We start from the raw sequence: 18,695 nt of genomic DNA on the forward strand, positions 1-18,695 counted from the left end.
CAGTTGGCCAAGGGTTAGCATGAGATATTTCACTCTGGCTACTGTGAGTCTCTATACTTGTAGATGGGCAGTGAAAAATGTTCCTCGTTCTTTTCCTAACAGGCAGAATGCCAAACAATAGTCACTTCTGCTTCTCAGAAGCAGATTCTAAAGTGAGTGCCCTATTGCCATCATCCTATTAAAACTGTGATCAACTGATTTCTGTACATTGACCTTGTATCCTGCCACGTTACTGAATTGCTGTATGAGTTCCAGAAGTTTGGGGGTGGAGTCTTTCGGGTTTTCCATATAAAGAATCATGTCAACTGCGAAGAGAGAGAGTTTGACTTCTTCATTGCCAATTTGGATGCCTTTTATTTCTCTTTGTTGTCTGATTGCTGTTGCTAGGACTTCTAATACTATGTTGAACAAGAGTGGTGAGAGTGGGCATCCTTGTCGTGTTCCTGATCTCAACGGGAAGGCTGCGAGCTTTTTCCCATTGAGGATGATATTTGCTGTGGGTCTTTCATAGATAGATTTGATGAAGTTCAGGAATGTTCCCTCTATCCCTATACTTTGAAGCGTTTTAATCAGGAACGGATGCTGGATTTTGTCAAATGCTTTTTCTGCATCAATTGAGAGGACCATGTGGTTCTTCTCTCTTCTCTTATTGATTTGTTCTATCACATTGATTGATTTGTGAATGTTGAACCATCCTTGTAACCCAGGGATGAATCCCACCTGGTCATGGTGGATAATCTTTTTAATGTGCTATTGGATCCTGTTCGGGAACCCTCTTACACTGTTTGTGGGAATGCAAGTTGGTGCAGCCACTTTGGAGAACAGTGTGGAGATCCCTCAAGAAATTAAAAATAGAGCTTCCCTATGACCCTGCAATTGCACTACTGGGTATTTACCCCAAAGATACAGATGGAGTGAAAAGAAGGGCCATCTGTACCCCAATGTTTATAGCAGCCATGGCCACGGTCGCCAAACTGTGGAAAGAACCAAGATGCCCTTCAACGGATGAATGGATAAGGAAGATGTGGTCCATATACACTATGGAGTATTATGCCTCCATCAGAAAGGATGAATACCCAACTTTTGTATCAACATGGACGGGACTGGAAGAGATTATGCTGAGTGAAATAAGTCAAGCAGAGAGAGTCAATTATCATATGGTTTCACTTATTTGTGGAGCATAACAAATAATATGGAGGACAAGGGGAGATGGAGAGAAGGGAGTTGAGGGAAATTGGAAGGGGAGGTGAACCATGAGAGACTATGGACTCTGAAAAACAACCTGAGGGTTTGAAGGGGTGGGGGGTGGGAGGTTGGGGGAACCAGGTGGTGGGTATTAGGGAGGGCACGGACTGCATGGAGCACTGGGTGTGGTGAAAAAACAATGAATACTGTTACACTGAAAAGAAATAAAAAATTAAAAAAAAATTGTGATCAACTGGCCCAGTTGAAATCCTGTGGGTGATGAGATGAGGCTCAGCCTTGTTCCCGCTTCCCCACCCTGGAGCTGATGTGCTCCTTAAAGTCCGAATGATCTGTCCTTGGGGAAAGGGGTGGAGATGTTATCTGAAAGTGGTGGTAAGATTTCTGAGATGAGCAGAGGCTGAGAAATATATGCCCCCCATCCTGTTTGTGAGGGAGTCTGATCCAGGCTTTTCCTCTTCCTTTGGCTGAAAGGGTAGCTGAAATTAACCTGGGAGGTTGAGTTTATATAAGGGGAACGAACCAGGGGTACAGACCACTCTCACTCCTTTGAATACTAAAGCCACGGGTGCCCCGACTCCCGGTGTGGAGCTGCCAACTGGCTACGCATAGCAGAGTATGGCACTGCATCTTGTACATACTTTGGCAAATACATTTTTGTCTTTCATAAGAGAGTTCATTGAAATTAAATGTTAGCCCATATTCCAGGTAAATGGTATTCTCAGACAGCTACCTGAAAAGATCAAGTAGGCCAGCAAGTGAGAATAAAAAGTTAACTGAAAATTACATAAGGCCAGTAGCAGTCAATAAACTATGACAGCTTTTGAAAGATGTCATCAAAATTTTCTTGAACATACCCTTAGAGATCAAGAATTTTGCTCACAAAATTTTTTCATCACCCTGGTAAGAACTACCAGGGTGTTCTTCAAGAACACCCTGGTAGTTCTTACCAGGGTGATGAAACTGTATTTTTTTTAAGATTTTTATTTCTTTATTTGACAGACAGATCACAAGTAGTCAGAGAGGCAGGCAGAGAGAGAGAGGAGGAAGCAGGCTCCCGGCTGAGCAGAGAGCCTGATGCGGGGCTCGATCCCAGGACCCTGAGACCATGACCTGAGCTGAATGCAGAGGCTTTAACCCACTGAGCCACCCAGGCGCCCCTCAACTTTGCTTTTCAATACCTTAATGCAATGCAACCAACTCCAAGTTCATGATATAACTCTGTGTATTTTTGAGGTTGGCTGGTAGTATGTGCAATACAGATGAAATCAGGTTGGCTATCTGTTGCTAGGTACTGAAGCTGGGAGTTCATTGTACTGTTATCTCTACTACTTTTGTTTGAAATTTTCAGTAACAAAAAGCATAAAAATAAATGCTGACAGAATCACAGCACAGTGCATGTGTATACATATGTATGTATGTATATATATACATATGCACACATATATCTATGAAAGGCCACCAGGTTTATCACTGTAGAGAGAGCAATACTTTAAAGCTGCCGAAAACATGGGGCTTTCATATTAAAAAAAAAAAGCCGTGAATATAAATGAGGAAAGGTTAGCCAAGTAAGAGTAAATAAGTTATTAACCTCAAAGCTTCACACCTCCAGGCGCAGAAATTATGATACAGCTGTCATGTCCTTCTGACTTACTATACTACTAAGAATGGGGGTTTTAAAATCGCTTAATTTTTGGCATGTGTGAACGGTTCAAATTTCTTACAAGGAATCAAACAAACTATTCAGTGCTTCACAAAAAGAGAAAATGAAAAACCAGAGGCTGTTGGAACGACAGTTTGTCTTGGAAACCAGGAAGTTAGCAACTGAACTGACACAAAGGGAGAATTCTATTATTAGCAAATGCTTAGTGCTCCAAATAGCAGGTGGGAGATTTCATTACATGGTACCATGTCGTAAGGCACTGGGAGGATAAAATGAGTTCATAGGTGTGCTTAGCACAGTTCCTGGCACATACTAAGTACTAGGTATGAGGCAGCTATCATTACTGCTAGTATTATTATTATGCTGGTACATGGCTAATTGTGTTTGTTTTCCTATGTTAGTATCTGTGATGTCACTCGGCCAGATTGGACCAGAAAGCCATGGCCATCTATTCCTCAGAGCCACTCACAAGTTCCAGGGATTGGAGGGGGAGGACTACTTACAAGCAGTTTCCTGAGACATTTAGTTACCTTGGAAGGATTAATTTTATTCCCCCGTGGCCAAGTGACTCTAAGAGAAGCAGAAAAACCTGTATTTCAAACATCTTTCTCTGTCAACAGAATTTGGGCATATATCTTCGTCCAACTAAAGAACGAGGCGAAGCTGCAGGCCATTCCTTATAAGCTGGAGATAGCACGAGGTGGAAAAGGAAAGTGGAATTCATTCCCACCTGCAACCCCGAAGCTACTTCGCCTTTCATTTCTCTCCCCGCCCCTTCTTCTTGAAGTCCCATGTGAAATTCTAATATTACTGAGGAAATGAAAAGAAAACTTAAGAGGCCTCAGAGTTTTGCTGGAGTCTGGTGCTACCCGGACCTATGTGTCTGGTTTTGCCAGGCACGGCTGCAAAATGAAACAGGGCTTGTGTTGAATAGAAAGTATGGGTTTCAGTAACTGGGGCGGAAAAAGAACTTCCCCAACATCAGCTGTGCGGAGCTGGTATACAGACACACACGCTCCCCCATGTTTCCCGTAGACAGCATTTGAGTCTTCGGCCATATGTGGCAGTATAGGGCCACAGAGTGTAAGAGCTGGGGCAGCGAGACCGCCCTTGAGCTTGTTTATTTCCAAGCATTCCTTGGGTCTTTTTGGTATAGCCACTCAGAGTGTCACTGATGAATTTTTAGTTTTTTAATAAGGAAAGTAATAATATGTTAATCACAAGTCTGTGAATAGTCTATGCAGTTTCCAAGCCACAGCAGCCAAAGAACAGGAATGTTTAAGTCCCACCACATGGCTCTAAATTATATTATGACATGCAGTTGTGATTCTGGCATTTCAGTTTATCCTGAGATGTAAGTGGCCAATTTTTCAGCTGTGCTAGCTGACTATATCAAATGGAACAACATGTGTGGTAAAGCAAAAATAAATAAATAAAGGCAGATACTAAGTGTGAAATAAAGAATTACTAAATCACTGGGATGAAATTTCCATTTTCACTTACAAATTGAGCAAAAAGCTTTAAAAAACGAAGCCCTTTTCTCAAGTTACACAAGGAAGGGCCAAAGAAGTTTATTTTCCAGCTTAGCCTAAAGAGGAGGTTTGGTCACTGCACAGAGAATGGATACCTTCACATCTGGGCTCACATCTGTTGTGAACACCTCACCCAGGGTAAAATAAAAGGTCAAATTCTATCACAATAAACTCCAAGGGTCATTTCAAATTCTTCCCCTGAACTAGAATTTTATTTGAAATAAGTAGGGCATTAAGCAGGGCAGTTTTGCTAGAATGTATTTATGGTAAAAGGACCGGTTTTGTGAATCTAAGGGCCCAAGACTCGGAACTATTGACTTGCACGTACAGATACTGCATCAAAGAGACCAGGGTCCCTGTTTTTATAGCCTAAACACGGGGTTGCGTTCAAACATGTGGGACAGAGTTCGGCTGCAGCACAGAGGGAGGGGGAAGGCCAATGTTGTTCTACAAGAGGAACCAAAGTAACTTCACTGAAAACAATATATAAGTGATCTGGCTATTGTGTAGGGCCTATGGTATCAGTATATTTGTTCCTAAATACTGAAATTGATGTGCAGTGACCACAAAATAGCCTACTAGGAACTTCACATAACTTCGCAATTACTGTACTTTCCAATTTTAAAAAGAAAGTGTTTCAAAGTATTTTTTAAATTTTTAATTTAAAAGTTTTATTAGTCCTGGGGCGCCTGGGTGGCTCAGTGCGTTAAGCCTCTGCCTTTGGCTCAGGTCATGATCTCGGGGTCCTGGGATCGATGACAGTGCAGCTGATAGTGATTCAGAAATTTGCTTAAGGTCCATACTGTCTAACAAGGCTAGGGCATCAATGATGTCAGCAAAGAACTTTTCTCTGACTGGGTAACTATGTGATAATTAGGAAGTCCAGATAGTGACTTGCTATTTTCCAGAATAATTTAATCTCAATGGAAGAATAAAACACTCATAATAAATTACCTTATATTTTCCTTTAATAATGCCTTCAAACAATCTTTCCTTGGTTCCATAAAAAGGCAAGCAACCACTTAGCAGGATAAAAAGGATCACGCCACAACCCCAGACATCTACAGGTTTTCCATAAGGCTCTCTTTTGACGACTTCTGGTGCCATAAAATGAGGTGTTCCAACGCGTCCTACATTTAAAACAACATCAAGGAAAAATGTTCACATAAAATGGCATTTTTTTCCTCATATGAAAACTGAAAATAGAACAATAATAGTCTGAAGGAAAAAATTATTTAATCACTCTTGAAAATATTGATCCCAGGATAGTACTTTGTTGTCATCGTCGTCTTTTATTTTCTTCCTTAAAATTTTAAGTCATCTCTACACCCAGCATGGCACTTGAATTCACAACCGTGAGATCAGGAGTCAACGTTCCACCACTGAGTCAGCCAGTGTCTAACACTGGTACTGTGTATTTTATTAAGCAGGGTGCATGGTACTTACCTATTTCTTGTTTAATGAAGAAGTTGTTTAAATTTGCTAATTTTCACATTTGAAAATCACTAAAAATACAGAGTAGGGGCAGGGGTGGGAGGGCAGGAGTGAGAAGACAACTTTTGACTGCCAAAAGGAAACTCTCAAATTAAATCTGATGCAGAGAACTTTCCTTTAGAATATGACCCAGAATCTGAAATCCTGTTCAACTGTTTTAGGAATCGACTGTAGCAATTAACAATGCCTAGTAATATTTTCTTCTGTAGGATTTTTTAAGCTTCCTCTGAATGTTAACATTTGGCAAGAATGAGAGCAGACATGGGACTTAAACCAAAGCAAAGTCATGAAGCTCCTCTCATTCAATCTCCTTTGGCCCCTACCTTCTTTAAAGAGTTTTCTCGCACCCCCACCCAGCAATATTAGCTTTCAGGAAGGAGTCTGATAGCAGTTATTTGCACACTGGTAATCACCTTTAACTCAGTATTACAGACTAAGTCTTTTCTTCTCTTGTGTGCAGGCCCAGCCTTCTCCTCCTTTCCTCCCTCCTTCCCCTGCACCTTCTCTCTCATTACACAGAGTCCAAGTTTTTTACTTTGAAGACTGCACAGTTACCTAGAGCTCAGAAATGTGGTTTACAGTTTAAAAAAATAAAAAAAGACCTTACAGATCTTCTAATCCAGCTAGAGAAAATATACCATAAAGTCCAGTTAGTGACTGTCAAAACTCGGTTGGGATGGTGAAGGATAAACCAACTCTTACATTGTGTACTGGGGATATTCCTTCACTGCGGATCATTACAGCTCTTCTCTTCCCACATAATGGAAGAGGTTAACTTTGCGGTGCAGAGAATGGAAATATTTTCATTTAAAATGTGCAGTAGAGCAGTGAGAACTGTAGTGGTTAGAAGGGAAGATTTTTATTCCACATTGCCCCATCTTGCTTGCTCTGGTAACATAAAAAAACTCAAATGATGAGAGCTAAGCCTCATACTTCATGAAAAGCCTTGGACAGAGCTGGGCCGCTGAAGGTATTTGCCTTGTGCTGATGGCAGGACCTGGGAAAAGCAGGGCCAGAGATCAAGGTACCAGTGAGGGTGTGGGTACTATGGCATCAGGCTGGCACCTTCTTATAGTTGGGATGATGTTTTGAAATTCAACTTGACTCCTACCACTTCCTACACAAGAAAGAGCTGAACAACTCAAAAAGGAGGTTCTCTCCATTTATCTGGATCAAAGACTATCCATTCTGGAGAATTAGTGTTCATCCTTAAGGAACATACATATCTTTTGGTTCAAGAATTTGCTCACAGATGATGGGGGAAAGAATATATAGGAATGAGATTTTTACAGTATTTTGTGCAGATCAAATGTGAAGGGCTAGAGTTAACCTTCAGTGTACACCAATCTTCCTGGACTCCTTGTTTGTGATAGTTTGACTTTTCCTTCTTTGCGGTCACTTGATTTTTATGACTTTGACTTCCTGTTCTTAGAATTTTGTGGTCAATTACCAAACCAAATAAAATGTCACTGTGTAGGACATACTTCAGATAAACATTTAAATATTTAAATGTTAGACTTTGGGATAATATAATAAAACCTTAATGCCTAGAACCTCAGCTAAGGAGCTGTTTTGAATAGCCAGGACTTGAATCTTTATACACCCAAAGCTTTTTAAAATAATTTTGGATTGTTCTCTCTTTACAATTTTCTTTTTTTTTTTTAAAGATTTTATTTATTTATTTGACAGAGATCACAAGTAGGCAGAGAGGCAGGCAGAGAGAGAGAGAGGAGGACGCAGGCTCTCTGCTAAGCAAAGAGTCCGATGCGGGGCTCGATCCCAGGACCCTGAGATCATGACCTGAGCTGAAGGCAGAGGCTTAACCCACTGAGCCACCCAGGCGCCCCTCTTTACAATTTTCTGACTTCTTTTACATAAGATGCTGCAAATAATGCAGGCTTTTCTTTCCTTTTTCTTCTTTTTTTTTAAAGATTTTATTTATTTACTCGAAGAGATCACAAGTAGGCAGAGAAGCAGGCAGAGAGAGGAGGAAGCAGGCTCGCCGCCGAGCAGAGAGCCCGATGCGGGGCTCGATCCCAAGACCCTGGGATCATGACCTGAGCCGAAGGCAGAGGCCCCAACCCACTGAGCCACCCAGGCGCCCCAATGCAGCCTTTTCTTGATGACTCCGGATTGTCTTGTGGCTATCAATGAAAGAACTATGCTACGGAACAGAAACGCCCTCAGGAACTTCACAGATAAGCAAGGGTTGAGTTCTTCAGTATTAAAAGGGGTTTGTGCTTTCTACATTTTGGTATCGCTCAACGTACTTTTTCTGTCAGGCTTTCGTGTCTTTTCTCTTGCTGTGTTTCTTCTAGCCTTGTCTTCTCCTAATTTGTTGCATAAAATCTGCTATTAACCAGTAACTGATTAGCAAGCAGGCTCTTTCATTTAGTAACAATTTCCCAAGTTCCTGCTTGGGTTCTAGACACAGCGGGAGGTGCTGTGGACATACAGAGGGTTAAACCATGATGCTTCTTGCCCTCATAAAGTTCAGTCTTTGATATTATTACAAGTCCCTGCATAGAATACTACATGGAGGTATGTAGCCCAGATAGTTATGGTAATACGAAGAGAAGGAATAGGGTTATCAAACTTGGGATGGTGAAGGCCAGCTTGCTTTTAAGAAGGGAGGTTTGTCAGCTCAGTCTCTCAGTCTTCAGGAGCAGTAAGAATTAAACAGATAGAGAAAATGACCAAAGGTATTCCAACCAGAGGGAGTAGCAGATACCTGGTATGAAGGCACATGAATCCATAAAACTATGAAAAATGGCAGCATGCCAACTTCAGAGAGTATGTTCTTAGATGCTCATTTGAGAGGACCATGAATGGGTATTAAGATCAACAAATGTCTGGCTCCAAAAATAATTTTTTTGTAGGTTCCTAGTTGTCTTCTGGATAGATGAATTTTCTAAATAGCAGAATTTCACATAGGTTAAGTGCAAATACATGTAACATGTAAGCGGTTTCTACTATATGGAACATATAAAGGAGAGAATCCTTTTCTATTTCCATTCTACTGAGTAATCAAAGATTCCAACTGACAGGAAAATAGTTTTTTGTTAATAAGCATTAGCAAATGAGTGAATATTAGAATAATTTCACAAGGACCTTAAACAATAAGAAAACTTTCTCTAAGAGAAATCATTTATCCCTTATCTATCTATGTTGTATTTTTTAAGACACTGTAATGCTTGAAGTAGTTATTTCAAGACTGTAAGGAAAGGTATGTTAAGAAATGACATTTTGACCATCAGAAAGTATTTTAATTCTAGAAGCACTGAGAAAAATATATTTTGTACAACTGATACACTGTAGGTTCAAAATCAGCTTTATAAACATACAATTTAGGAGAAAGGCTCAAGGATTTTAGGAAAGTAGATTAATGTGGGGAAGATGTCTAGATAAATCTAATGAATGTGTTTTTCCCCTTCAATCAAGATGCATGCTAAAATATGAAGCTGATACCACGTTGAATCCTAACAGGATATGGATCCAGATAAAGAGAAACAAAGCCATATGCATGGCTAGTATAGAACATATGAAAGGACTTTGTGTCATTTCATTTCACCCCCTTAGTCTTAGGAATATAAACATCGGAAGTTACTTGTTATAACTGTGTAGTCTTTAAAAAAAAAGACTTATTTATTTTTATTTGAGAGTGAGAGAGAGAGAGAGGGAAGCAGAGAACCCCAAGGAGACTCCCTGGTGAGCATGAAGCCCGATGTGGGGCTTGACCTCACGACCCTGATCGTGATCTGAGCCGAAACCAAGAGTCAGATGCTTAACCAACTGAGCCACCCAGGTGCCCCTATAATTGTGTAGGGGTGATTCTGTACAAATACCAGATTTAAGAGAGTTAGTTTAATAGCAACAATTGTATAAAAACAACGTGCGAGCTGTAATTGACTGTAAGATCAGTATAAGCCAGTGGTATTATGTGGCTGTCCAAGAAGCTAATGCTATTTGGGGAGCCTAATAGAAATGTAAGACCCACAGCAAAAGAGGCAATAGCCCCCAGTTTCTGTGCGCTGGACTGTACCTATGGTTGTGCTCAGTTTTGGCTCCATCCTTTGCACACTGTGAGATTCTGCACCAGTTTATATGAGGAAGGGCTAAATTAACCTAGTCAAGTTAATCTGGATAAGACTTAGAGGTCTGTGATACTGTCTTTAAACATTGAATGGTTATCATCTGGAAGGATTAAAATTCTTCAGTGTGGCTCCAAAAGTCACAATTAGCACCACTGGGTGGAAGTGATAAGAAGACAGATTTCTGTTCAATGTGAAGATGAGTGTTTCAGTATTTAAGGAGTTTTCTAAAAATGTAAATACAGTCCTGGAACACAGTGAATTCTTTGCTATGTGGGGAATTAAACTCGAGCTCAGCCTTTTGCTGGGAATTTTATGAAGGAATGTGATCATTTGTTTTAAGACTGGGGAAGTTAAGGCCCCCTTGGAATCCTGAGATTCAGTGATTTTTTTTTCTAAAGATTTTATTTATTTGACAGAAAGAGAGACAGAGAGAGAGGGAACACAAGCAGTGGGAGTGGGAGAGGGAGAAGCAGGCTTCCTGCTGAGCAGGGAGTCCAGTGCAGAACTCGGTCCCAGGACCCTGCGATCATGAGCTGAGCCGAAGGCAGATGCTTAACGACTGAGCCACCCAAGCGCTCCAGACTCAATGATTCTATGATTAAATGATGTGCTACTATCTGATCCTATGATCAGTCCTTCTAATCACAGATGGAAGTTTTCAATTAGGGAAAAAAAATCAGTTTTTAAAGCTATACTGAACTTGCAATTCTTCATATTATTGGAAATGATTAGCTTGAAAAGAATGCAAAATTAGAAGAAAATCTAAACGTAATTTTAGAGGGCAATGTGATGAAATAACAATTTTAAGAATACAACTCTGACTCCTGGCTCATTTTTCAGAAGATGGTCTATGTTAATGTTGCTTTGATGTGTTAATAATAGTGTATCAAATTAGATGAAATATCCTGTGTAATGGATTGTTGTTTTGATACTTATCATTTGTCAGGTATTTGAACTTAATATAAGTATTCATGGAGGATGACAGGTTCAAAAATGTTCTGCAGGCATTTTTTATGTTTTTCCTCTTTGTGAAGGCTGGCAGTATCTGGAGATGGAAAATTGAAGGCATTGACTAGAAGACTGATAATCTGTAGACTAGAGAACTAAGTCACTTGCAAAACTAAGGAACAGAACTAAAAACAGGGCAGCATTCTGAGCTGGAGTCTATCGAAGAGAGTAAATAAAAACCCAAATTCTTCAATCTGGAATTAGCATCCACCTCTGCATGCTACTGGAGAGAATTTCTATTTTTAACTTTTCTACTTCTTTTTTCTGGCAGGGGAGTTTTCTAATTATGTTTTGCTTTGGCTAATAATAAAAATCAGTCTGCATTTATATCTGCTTGCTCTTCCCAGATACACAGATTGATGGCTTGGTCAGGACTCTTTCACAAATAAAAAGAGTAAAACACTATGAAATTAAACACTAGCCGCTAATGTAAACCTGAAAGTGGTTAATCTACATGTTTTAAAATGGACTTCATTTGGCCAGTTCAACTTTATTTATTTTTAAGTAAGTTTTATGCTCAATGTGGGGCTTGAATTCACAACCCCAAGATCAAGAGCTGCGTGCTTCACTGATTGAGCCCGCCAGGTGCTCCTGGCCAGTTCAACCTTAGAAGTCGCTTTGCCCCAGATAACACCTTTTTCCAACACTGTTTCAATCTCTGTATGCAGGGTCACTTCTTTGCCAAGTGGTAGGAATACAAAGAGTATAAGCACAGAGTCTATTCTTTTTTTTTTTTTTAAGATTTTATTTATTTATTTGACAGAGAGAGAGGTGGAGACAGTCTCCCTGCTGAGCAGAGAGCCCGATGCGGGGCTCGATCCCAGGACCCTGAGATCATGACCTGGGCCAAAGGCAGAGGCTTAACCCACTGAGCCACCCAGGCGCCCCATATTCTTAAGGTACTAAAATTCTAGTCATAATTACAGTTATTAAATTCAAAACTGCGATAGCACTTTCTTGGGGGGGGGGTTGGAGGGATGGAATTGGTACAAAACGCTGAGGATGGGCTAATATTTAGTTTGAAAGTTTTACACTAGGCTGAAAGTGACCAGGTTTTGAAGGAAATGTTTTAAAAAATGTTCTTACCTCCAGCTACAAGTCCAGACTCCCCTAACTGAATAGCTACCCCAAAGCCCCCAAGTTTAACAGGTGCCGAGTTTTCCTTTGAGGCGAGGAGAACACAGTGGGGCTGGAAAGAAAAACAGAAAAACAACAAACCAAAGATAAGGATTAATTGGAGATGAGCAATTCAATTTACACAACACTAAATAACATGACCATGCTGTAATACATTAAAAACTCCTGGAATTATTTTGGATGCTTGAATTATTTGTGCTATTCTCACTTCTGGTTGATTTCTCCAAAGACTTACCTGTTTTATCCAATGTTTTTCAGGGATTATTTGCTTCTAAGATTAGGTATGGTGTTAAGAATTACTCAGGAAGCAAGCATGTTTAAGTATGGCAGATGAATTTTCTAACTTTTCGAGCAATATTCTCTTTTTTTTGAGTGATAGTCTACATATAAGGAGAAATATATATATATATATATATATATATTTTACTTTTAAAAAAAATTTTATTTATTTGTTAGAGAGAAAGAGAGAGAGCGAGCACAGGTAGACAGAGTGGTAGGTAGAGGCAGAGGGAGAAGCAGGCTCCCCGCCGAGCAAGGAGCCCGATGTGGGGCTCAATCCCAGGATGCTGGGATCATGACCTGAGCTGAAGGCAGCCGCTTAACCAACAGAGCCACCCAGGCGTCCCAAGGAAAAATATTTTTTACACCTCTTGCCAAAATGTTTCTTGAGACCTCTGACTTTACCTACAGAGCCACTGTATCTTAGTCCTTGGCTCGTTCTTTGTCTACCCTCCCGCCATCCTCTTGCTTTTCCTTATTCATTCCATCCCCAAGTAAGAAGAGCCAGATTTAATTACTTTAATTGAACCTGGCTCCCAGGGAATCCAATGTTCTCCCTGGGCATGTCTTTTCTCTGGACCTGCCCTTTGTCTTTGTGGGAATGGGAAGGGAGAGAGGTGATGACTTGGCCGGCCTCTGGTCCAAGGCAAAGCATCCTTCCCAAGGAGTAGCTGTGTGACCAGGGCTCCCTAAGAATCATCTGCTTCATGGTCACAATGAGAGTTTCTCTGTAGGACCTGGTCTCAGGAAAGCACTGAACTGTGCAGACCTTTGGTCTCTGCTCAAATACTATGCTCCCCAATATGACTGATATCACATATGACCTGCTTTTAAAATATGGGTTTGTGAAAAAAAAAAGCAAGCTTCTTCGGACATGGAAGAGACTAGTATTTTTGTTCTTTTCCATACTTGTTCATTTATAACATGACACAGTTTTAGCTCAGGTTTAGCCTGTATGATAGTGGCCCCCCGCCCCCCCCAATCCAAAGCTCTGAACTGGTGCACCCAGAGAGATGTCTGACGATACAGAAAAGTGGGAGGGATCCTTACTCTGCTCAATGAAAACAGCAGGGTTCTACTCTGGAAGTTATTATTCTTTTCGTTCAAAGACATTTAAAGACCTTATAATAGAGGCTCTAGCACAAAAAAAGATGAGCCCTTAAATATAAATGTGTGTGTGCGTGTGTGTGTGTGTGTGTGTGAGTGTGTGTGTGTGTGTGTGAGAGAGAGAGAGAGAGAGTGAGAGTGTGTGTGAGCGAGCGAGAGAGAAACAGAGGAGAGGGAAGGCAAGTGTACATGAATGGGGAGTGCACTGCAGCAAGACACAAAGTAGCCAGGAGGGCTTATGGGAGAGCAAGCCAAGCTCTGCAGAAAGCAATGGACAGAGCCTGCTCTCCTTAAGAACCTTCAGTTGGTTCAGAGATGGATGACAACAGACCAGAAGAAGACAGTGATAGTCCTAGCACGATTCTAGTGTGGGGGTGCAGCAGATGAACATGCCTAGCAAAGAAGGGCACGATGTAGGAGAAGAAACTACAAACTAAACCTAGATACGGTCTCTTCATCAGTTCTGTCACCTTATTAAGAAGTAGAAGCTTAAATCAGAATCCCAAAGTATACCCTTTATAGTTTGTTGACTATATTCATTCTTAAATTATGGTTACACTGAGATTTATGCAATTCTCATCAGAGTGTGGGTTCTCTCATTCTCAATAAATCCTTAAGTCGTAAAATTGGAGGATAGAAACTGAAAGAAACCAATACGTATAAATGAATATGAGAGACCGGGTAGTGTTAAGTGCTACGAGGTAAAAGCTGGTGGTCAATGGTATGGGTCTGGACACCAAGGAGCTGCTATTTAGTAAGGGGATCGGGCTGGAGAAGAAGGATCTGGTAATACTTGAACTTCAACCAGAATGAAGGGGCAACATGGGTCATGTGGAAGCAGGTTTCCAGGAGCGGGGAATAGGACAGTAAGTACAAAGGCCTAGAAGCATGAGGAGGGCTGGTGTGTTTGGAGAAGAGTAAGGAAGCCAGTGTGTTGGGGGAAAAGTGAGCAAGGGGAAGAGTGGCAAGAAATGTGATCCACATGATCAAAGGCTCTATGGTTTGGGGCTTGAAGCCATGGCTAGAACCCTGGGTTTTATGCCGAGCGAGATGGGAAACCACTGGAAAGCTGTGAGCTGGGGAGCTTTATGAGTGATCTCAGGTTTTGAAAGAATCACTTGGGCTGTTGTGTGGAGAAGAGATTGCAAGGGCAAGAGAGTGGAAGAGAAGATAGCAGGTAGGAGGCTACTGTGGTTGTCCAGGCAAGAGAAGATGGGGATTTGAATTAGACTAGCGTGACAGAAGCGGTGATGGCAAGAAGTGGTCAAGTTCAGGTTCTAAAGGTTAGGCTGACAGGAGCTGCTGCTGGATATGGGGTGTGAGAGAAGATGGTTAAGTGTGACAACTAGGTTTCTGTTCTGAGCAACTGAATGAAAATGAAGATGCTGTTTACTAAAACTGGGAACACAGAAGAAGACTTCATAAGAGGCATCAAGTATTTGGTTTTGTACAAATTGAGTGTGAGATCTTAAAAGGTGGGAGAGGGAAGGCTGGAATTAGAGATGTAAATTTGGGATCAAAAGCACACAGTGTTTATAGCCACGGCAAAGAGTGAAATCACTCAGGGAGTGACTACCAGTAGAAAAGAGAAGAGGGAGATGCCTGGGTGGCTCAGATGGTTAAGGGTCTGCCTTCCACTCAAGTTATGATCTCTGGGTCCTGGGATCGAACCTCACATCCAGCTCCTGGCTCAGTGGGGAGTATGCTTCTGCTTTTCCCTCTCCCTCTGCCTCTCTCCCCTGCTCATTCTCTCTATCTTTGTCTCAAATGAATAAATTTTAAAAATCTTAAAAAAAAAAAAAAGAAAAGAGGTCAGAGGAATGAGATTTGGTACACAGCAATGTTTGAGGTCAGGAAGATAACAACAATCTAGCAAAGGAAAGAGAATGCCTAGACAGTGAAGCAGGAAGGAAATCAGAGTAGTGTGGTGTCCTGAAATGCTAGTGAGAGACCATTTAAGATGACAGCAGAGAACTGACCATTAGATCTGGCAACCTGGAAATCTCTGATGATCTGGATAAGAGGGGTTTTGGTGGGATGATACTGACAAAAATCTCCACTGCACAAGGTTCAAGAAAAATGGGAAGAGATGATGTGGAGATAGTAAATTCAGGTATCTTTCAAAACCTTAATGTACCAGGAAGAGAGATGGGAATGGGATGTAGCTAAAAGAGAATGAGAAGCCAAGGAAGTTTCCTTTTTTTAAATTTTTTTTTATTTTTTAATAAACATATAATGTATTATTAGCCCCAGGGGTACAGGTCTGTGAATCGCCAGGTTTACACACTTCACAGCACTCACCATAGCACATACCCTCCCCAGTGTCCATAACCCAACCACCCTCTCCCTACCCCCCTTCCCCCGGCAACCCTCAGTTTGTTTGATGACATTAAGAGTCTCTTATGGTTTGTCTCCCTGCTGATCCCATCTTGTTTCATTTATTCTTTGAGGAAGTTTCCTTTTAAAAACTTTTTAGTATTTGCAATTAGAGAAAACAGATTATTAAACCTCTGAGTACCTTTTTAAAATATTTTATTTATTTGAGAGAGAGAGAGAGAGAGAGAGAGAGAGAGAGAGAAGCAGGCTCCCCACTGAGCAGGGAGCCCAACTTGGGGCTTGATTTCAGGACCCTGGGATCATGACCTGAGCCAAAGGCAGACGCTTAACCGACGGAGCCACCCAGGTGCCACACTCCATCTCCCAGCTTTAATAGTTATTGACATTCTGCTGTTCTTGCTTCACCTATTCCCATTGCTTTTTTCGTTGCTGAAGTCTTTTAAACCAAATATCATTTCACCTGTTATTAGTTCAGTATTTATAACAGATGACTTGAGAAAATAACCATATTATCACATCCAATACAATGAACAATTCTTTAAAATCACCTAATACCAAACCACATTCAATTTTCCTTGACTATCTATCTCAAAGACTTTTTGTTGTTGTTGTTGTTTTTCACAGTTGGTTAGTTCCAAATGATATTTAAGGTCCATACATTGAATTTGATGGTCATAGGTCTCACATCTCTTGACTCTATACCATATTCTCCTCTTACCTTTTTAAAAAACATTCATGCCATTGATTCATTAAGATACTAGCTAATTTCCCCTGTGGAATCTCCTATAATCTGGCCTTGGCTAATAGGACCTACATGGTGTCATTTAATATGTTCCTGTGTTTTTTGGAAATTGGTACTTAGATCTAGAAACTTGATTAGATTCACATTCAATTTTAGATTTTTCTAATGCTAATACTTTAGTTTTTTGTAGCACATCAGGAAGAACATGATGTCTGGTTGTCCTACTTTTAGCGACAGGATTGGTCAGTGGGTTCAGGTATTGTCTGCCTTGGTCCATCTTTACAATGTTCACCACTGACTTTTCTTCCATGATTTTAGCAGCCAGTGATGCCGAGCTCCATAACTAGGGGTTCCAAAATGGAGGTTTTCCCCAGTATTTTGTTATGGAGACTATCAAAAACAGAGAGAACCAAAAGAATTGTAAATAGCCACATACTCACCACATAGATTCTATAATGAACATTGCTACATTTTTTTATCAACTATCTATCTATTCATTCCTCTATCCAACCATCAGTCCATCTTTTCACTCTAATTCAGCACATGTCATTAGAGTTTAATTTTTTTTTTTTTAAAGAGCAAGTGTACATGTTGGGTGGGGACGGAGGGGCAGAGAGAGAATCTTAAGCAGACTCCACACTCAAAGTGTGGAGCCTAATATGGGGCCCGATCTCATGACCCTGAAACCATGACCTGAGCCAAAATCAAGAGTCAAAAATCAAGAGTCAGATGCTTGGGCGCCTGGGTGGCTCAGCGGGTTAAAGCCTCTGCCTTTGACTCAGGTCATGATCCCAAGGTCCTGGGATCGAGCCCTGCATCGGACTCTGCTCGGCAGGGAGCCTGCCTCTCTGCCTACTTGTGATCTCTGTCAAAAAAAAAAAAAAAAGAGTCAGATGCTTAACCAACTAAGATATCCAGGTGCCCCTTGAGTTTAATATTTAAAATTATGTTTAAGGTAAAATTTACATGCTGTGAAACGCATAAATCTTAAGAGTACCACTGGAGAGTTTTGACAGCTAGCATAGAACTGTGTAACCTGTATCCCTATCAAGATGTTATCATCCCAGAAACCTCCCTTGCCCTCATACCACTCAATCTCTGCTGCCACACCCCCAGTGCAAATGACTATTCTGTTATTTGCTTATTCTGAAAAAAATAAGTTTGTTTTGCTTATACTAGAACTGCATATACACAAAGCCATATAGTATGTACTCTTTTATGTAAGGCTTCTCTCACTCAGCACGTTTCTGAGATTCACTCATTTTGTTGTGATCAGTGGTTCATTTCTTTTATTGCTAAGTAAATATTCCCTTGTATGAATATATCACAGTTTGTCCATTCTCCTATTGAGAGACATTTGGGCTGTGTCTAGTTTGGGGTTATTATGAATAAAGCCGCCATGAACGATTTCCAGAATAACAAGTTGGTTGCCAGGTAACCTCCAAAGGTGATCAATGAAGGGTTTTTTGGGTACTATTGTGAATTTATAGGTGTTTATATGTTTGATACATTTAACCAATTATAGCCATTATTCATTTTGATGCTCAAATTATCCCATTTTCTAGCCAGCAGGAGCTCCTTTAAGTCAGCTCTTTGCCCTTTTGTAAGACTCTAAAGGTCTGCGAAGTTCCTTGCTTTTAGGCAGAAGATGTCCGAGGTTTGTCTTGTGCATTTCTTGCCCCAGATCTGGAACCAACCATTTCTCCATGCACTCTCATTTCTGTTTAGTGGGAAATAGTACTTAAATTCACAATATATGTATTAGGTACGTTATTATTACTGGGTTATCCCTGGTTTGACTTTTCAGTGGACAGAGCTAAAAAAAAATGTGTATTTTTTAGAAGGAGAAAAATCAATTCATACTAATATATAGTTTTTTTAAAATAGAGTTTTTACTTGACCTCTTTGATTTTGTCAAGTAATGTTGGTACCTAATGACATTAAGATAATTACTCATTTGCTTTATCCCCTAGGGTGTGCGTATAAAAGTACCTACATTACCAGTAACAACAAAATCACCGTATGCTGTTTAAGATTTTTTTTTGTGGTTCTTTTTGTTCTTATGATATATCCTAACCAGGATGTACAGTCAAATTACT

General features: G+C 40.6%; 1 protein-coding gene across 2 annotated transcripts in view; it reads right to left on the reverse strand.

Moving 5' to 3' along the window:
- CASK (calcium/calmodulin dependent serine protein kinase) overlaps nt 1-18,695 on the reverse strand; it is a 342,806-nt gene that overhangs the window by 113,666 nt on the left and 210,445 nt on the right. For both annotated transcript variants that reach the window (XM_080794824.1, XM_080794823.1), the window contains exons 6-7: nt 12,081-12,183; nt 5,353-5,528 (exon numbers count right to left, since the gene is read on the reverse strand). In XM_080794824.1, the coding sequence (XP_080650950.1) occupies nt 5,353-5,528; nt 12,081-12,183 (279 nt within the window). The remainder of the gene's footprint in view (nt 1-5,352; nt 5,529-12,080; nt 12,184-18,695) is intronic.

This window comes from Martes martes, assembly GCF_963455335.1.
Source record: "Martes martes genome assembly, chromosome: X".
In the NCBI taxonomy this organism is placed as follows: Eukaryota; Metazoa; Chordata; class Mammalia; order Carnivora; family Mustelidae; genus Martes; species Martes martes.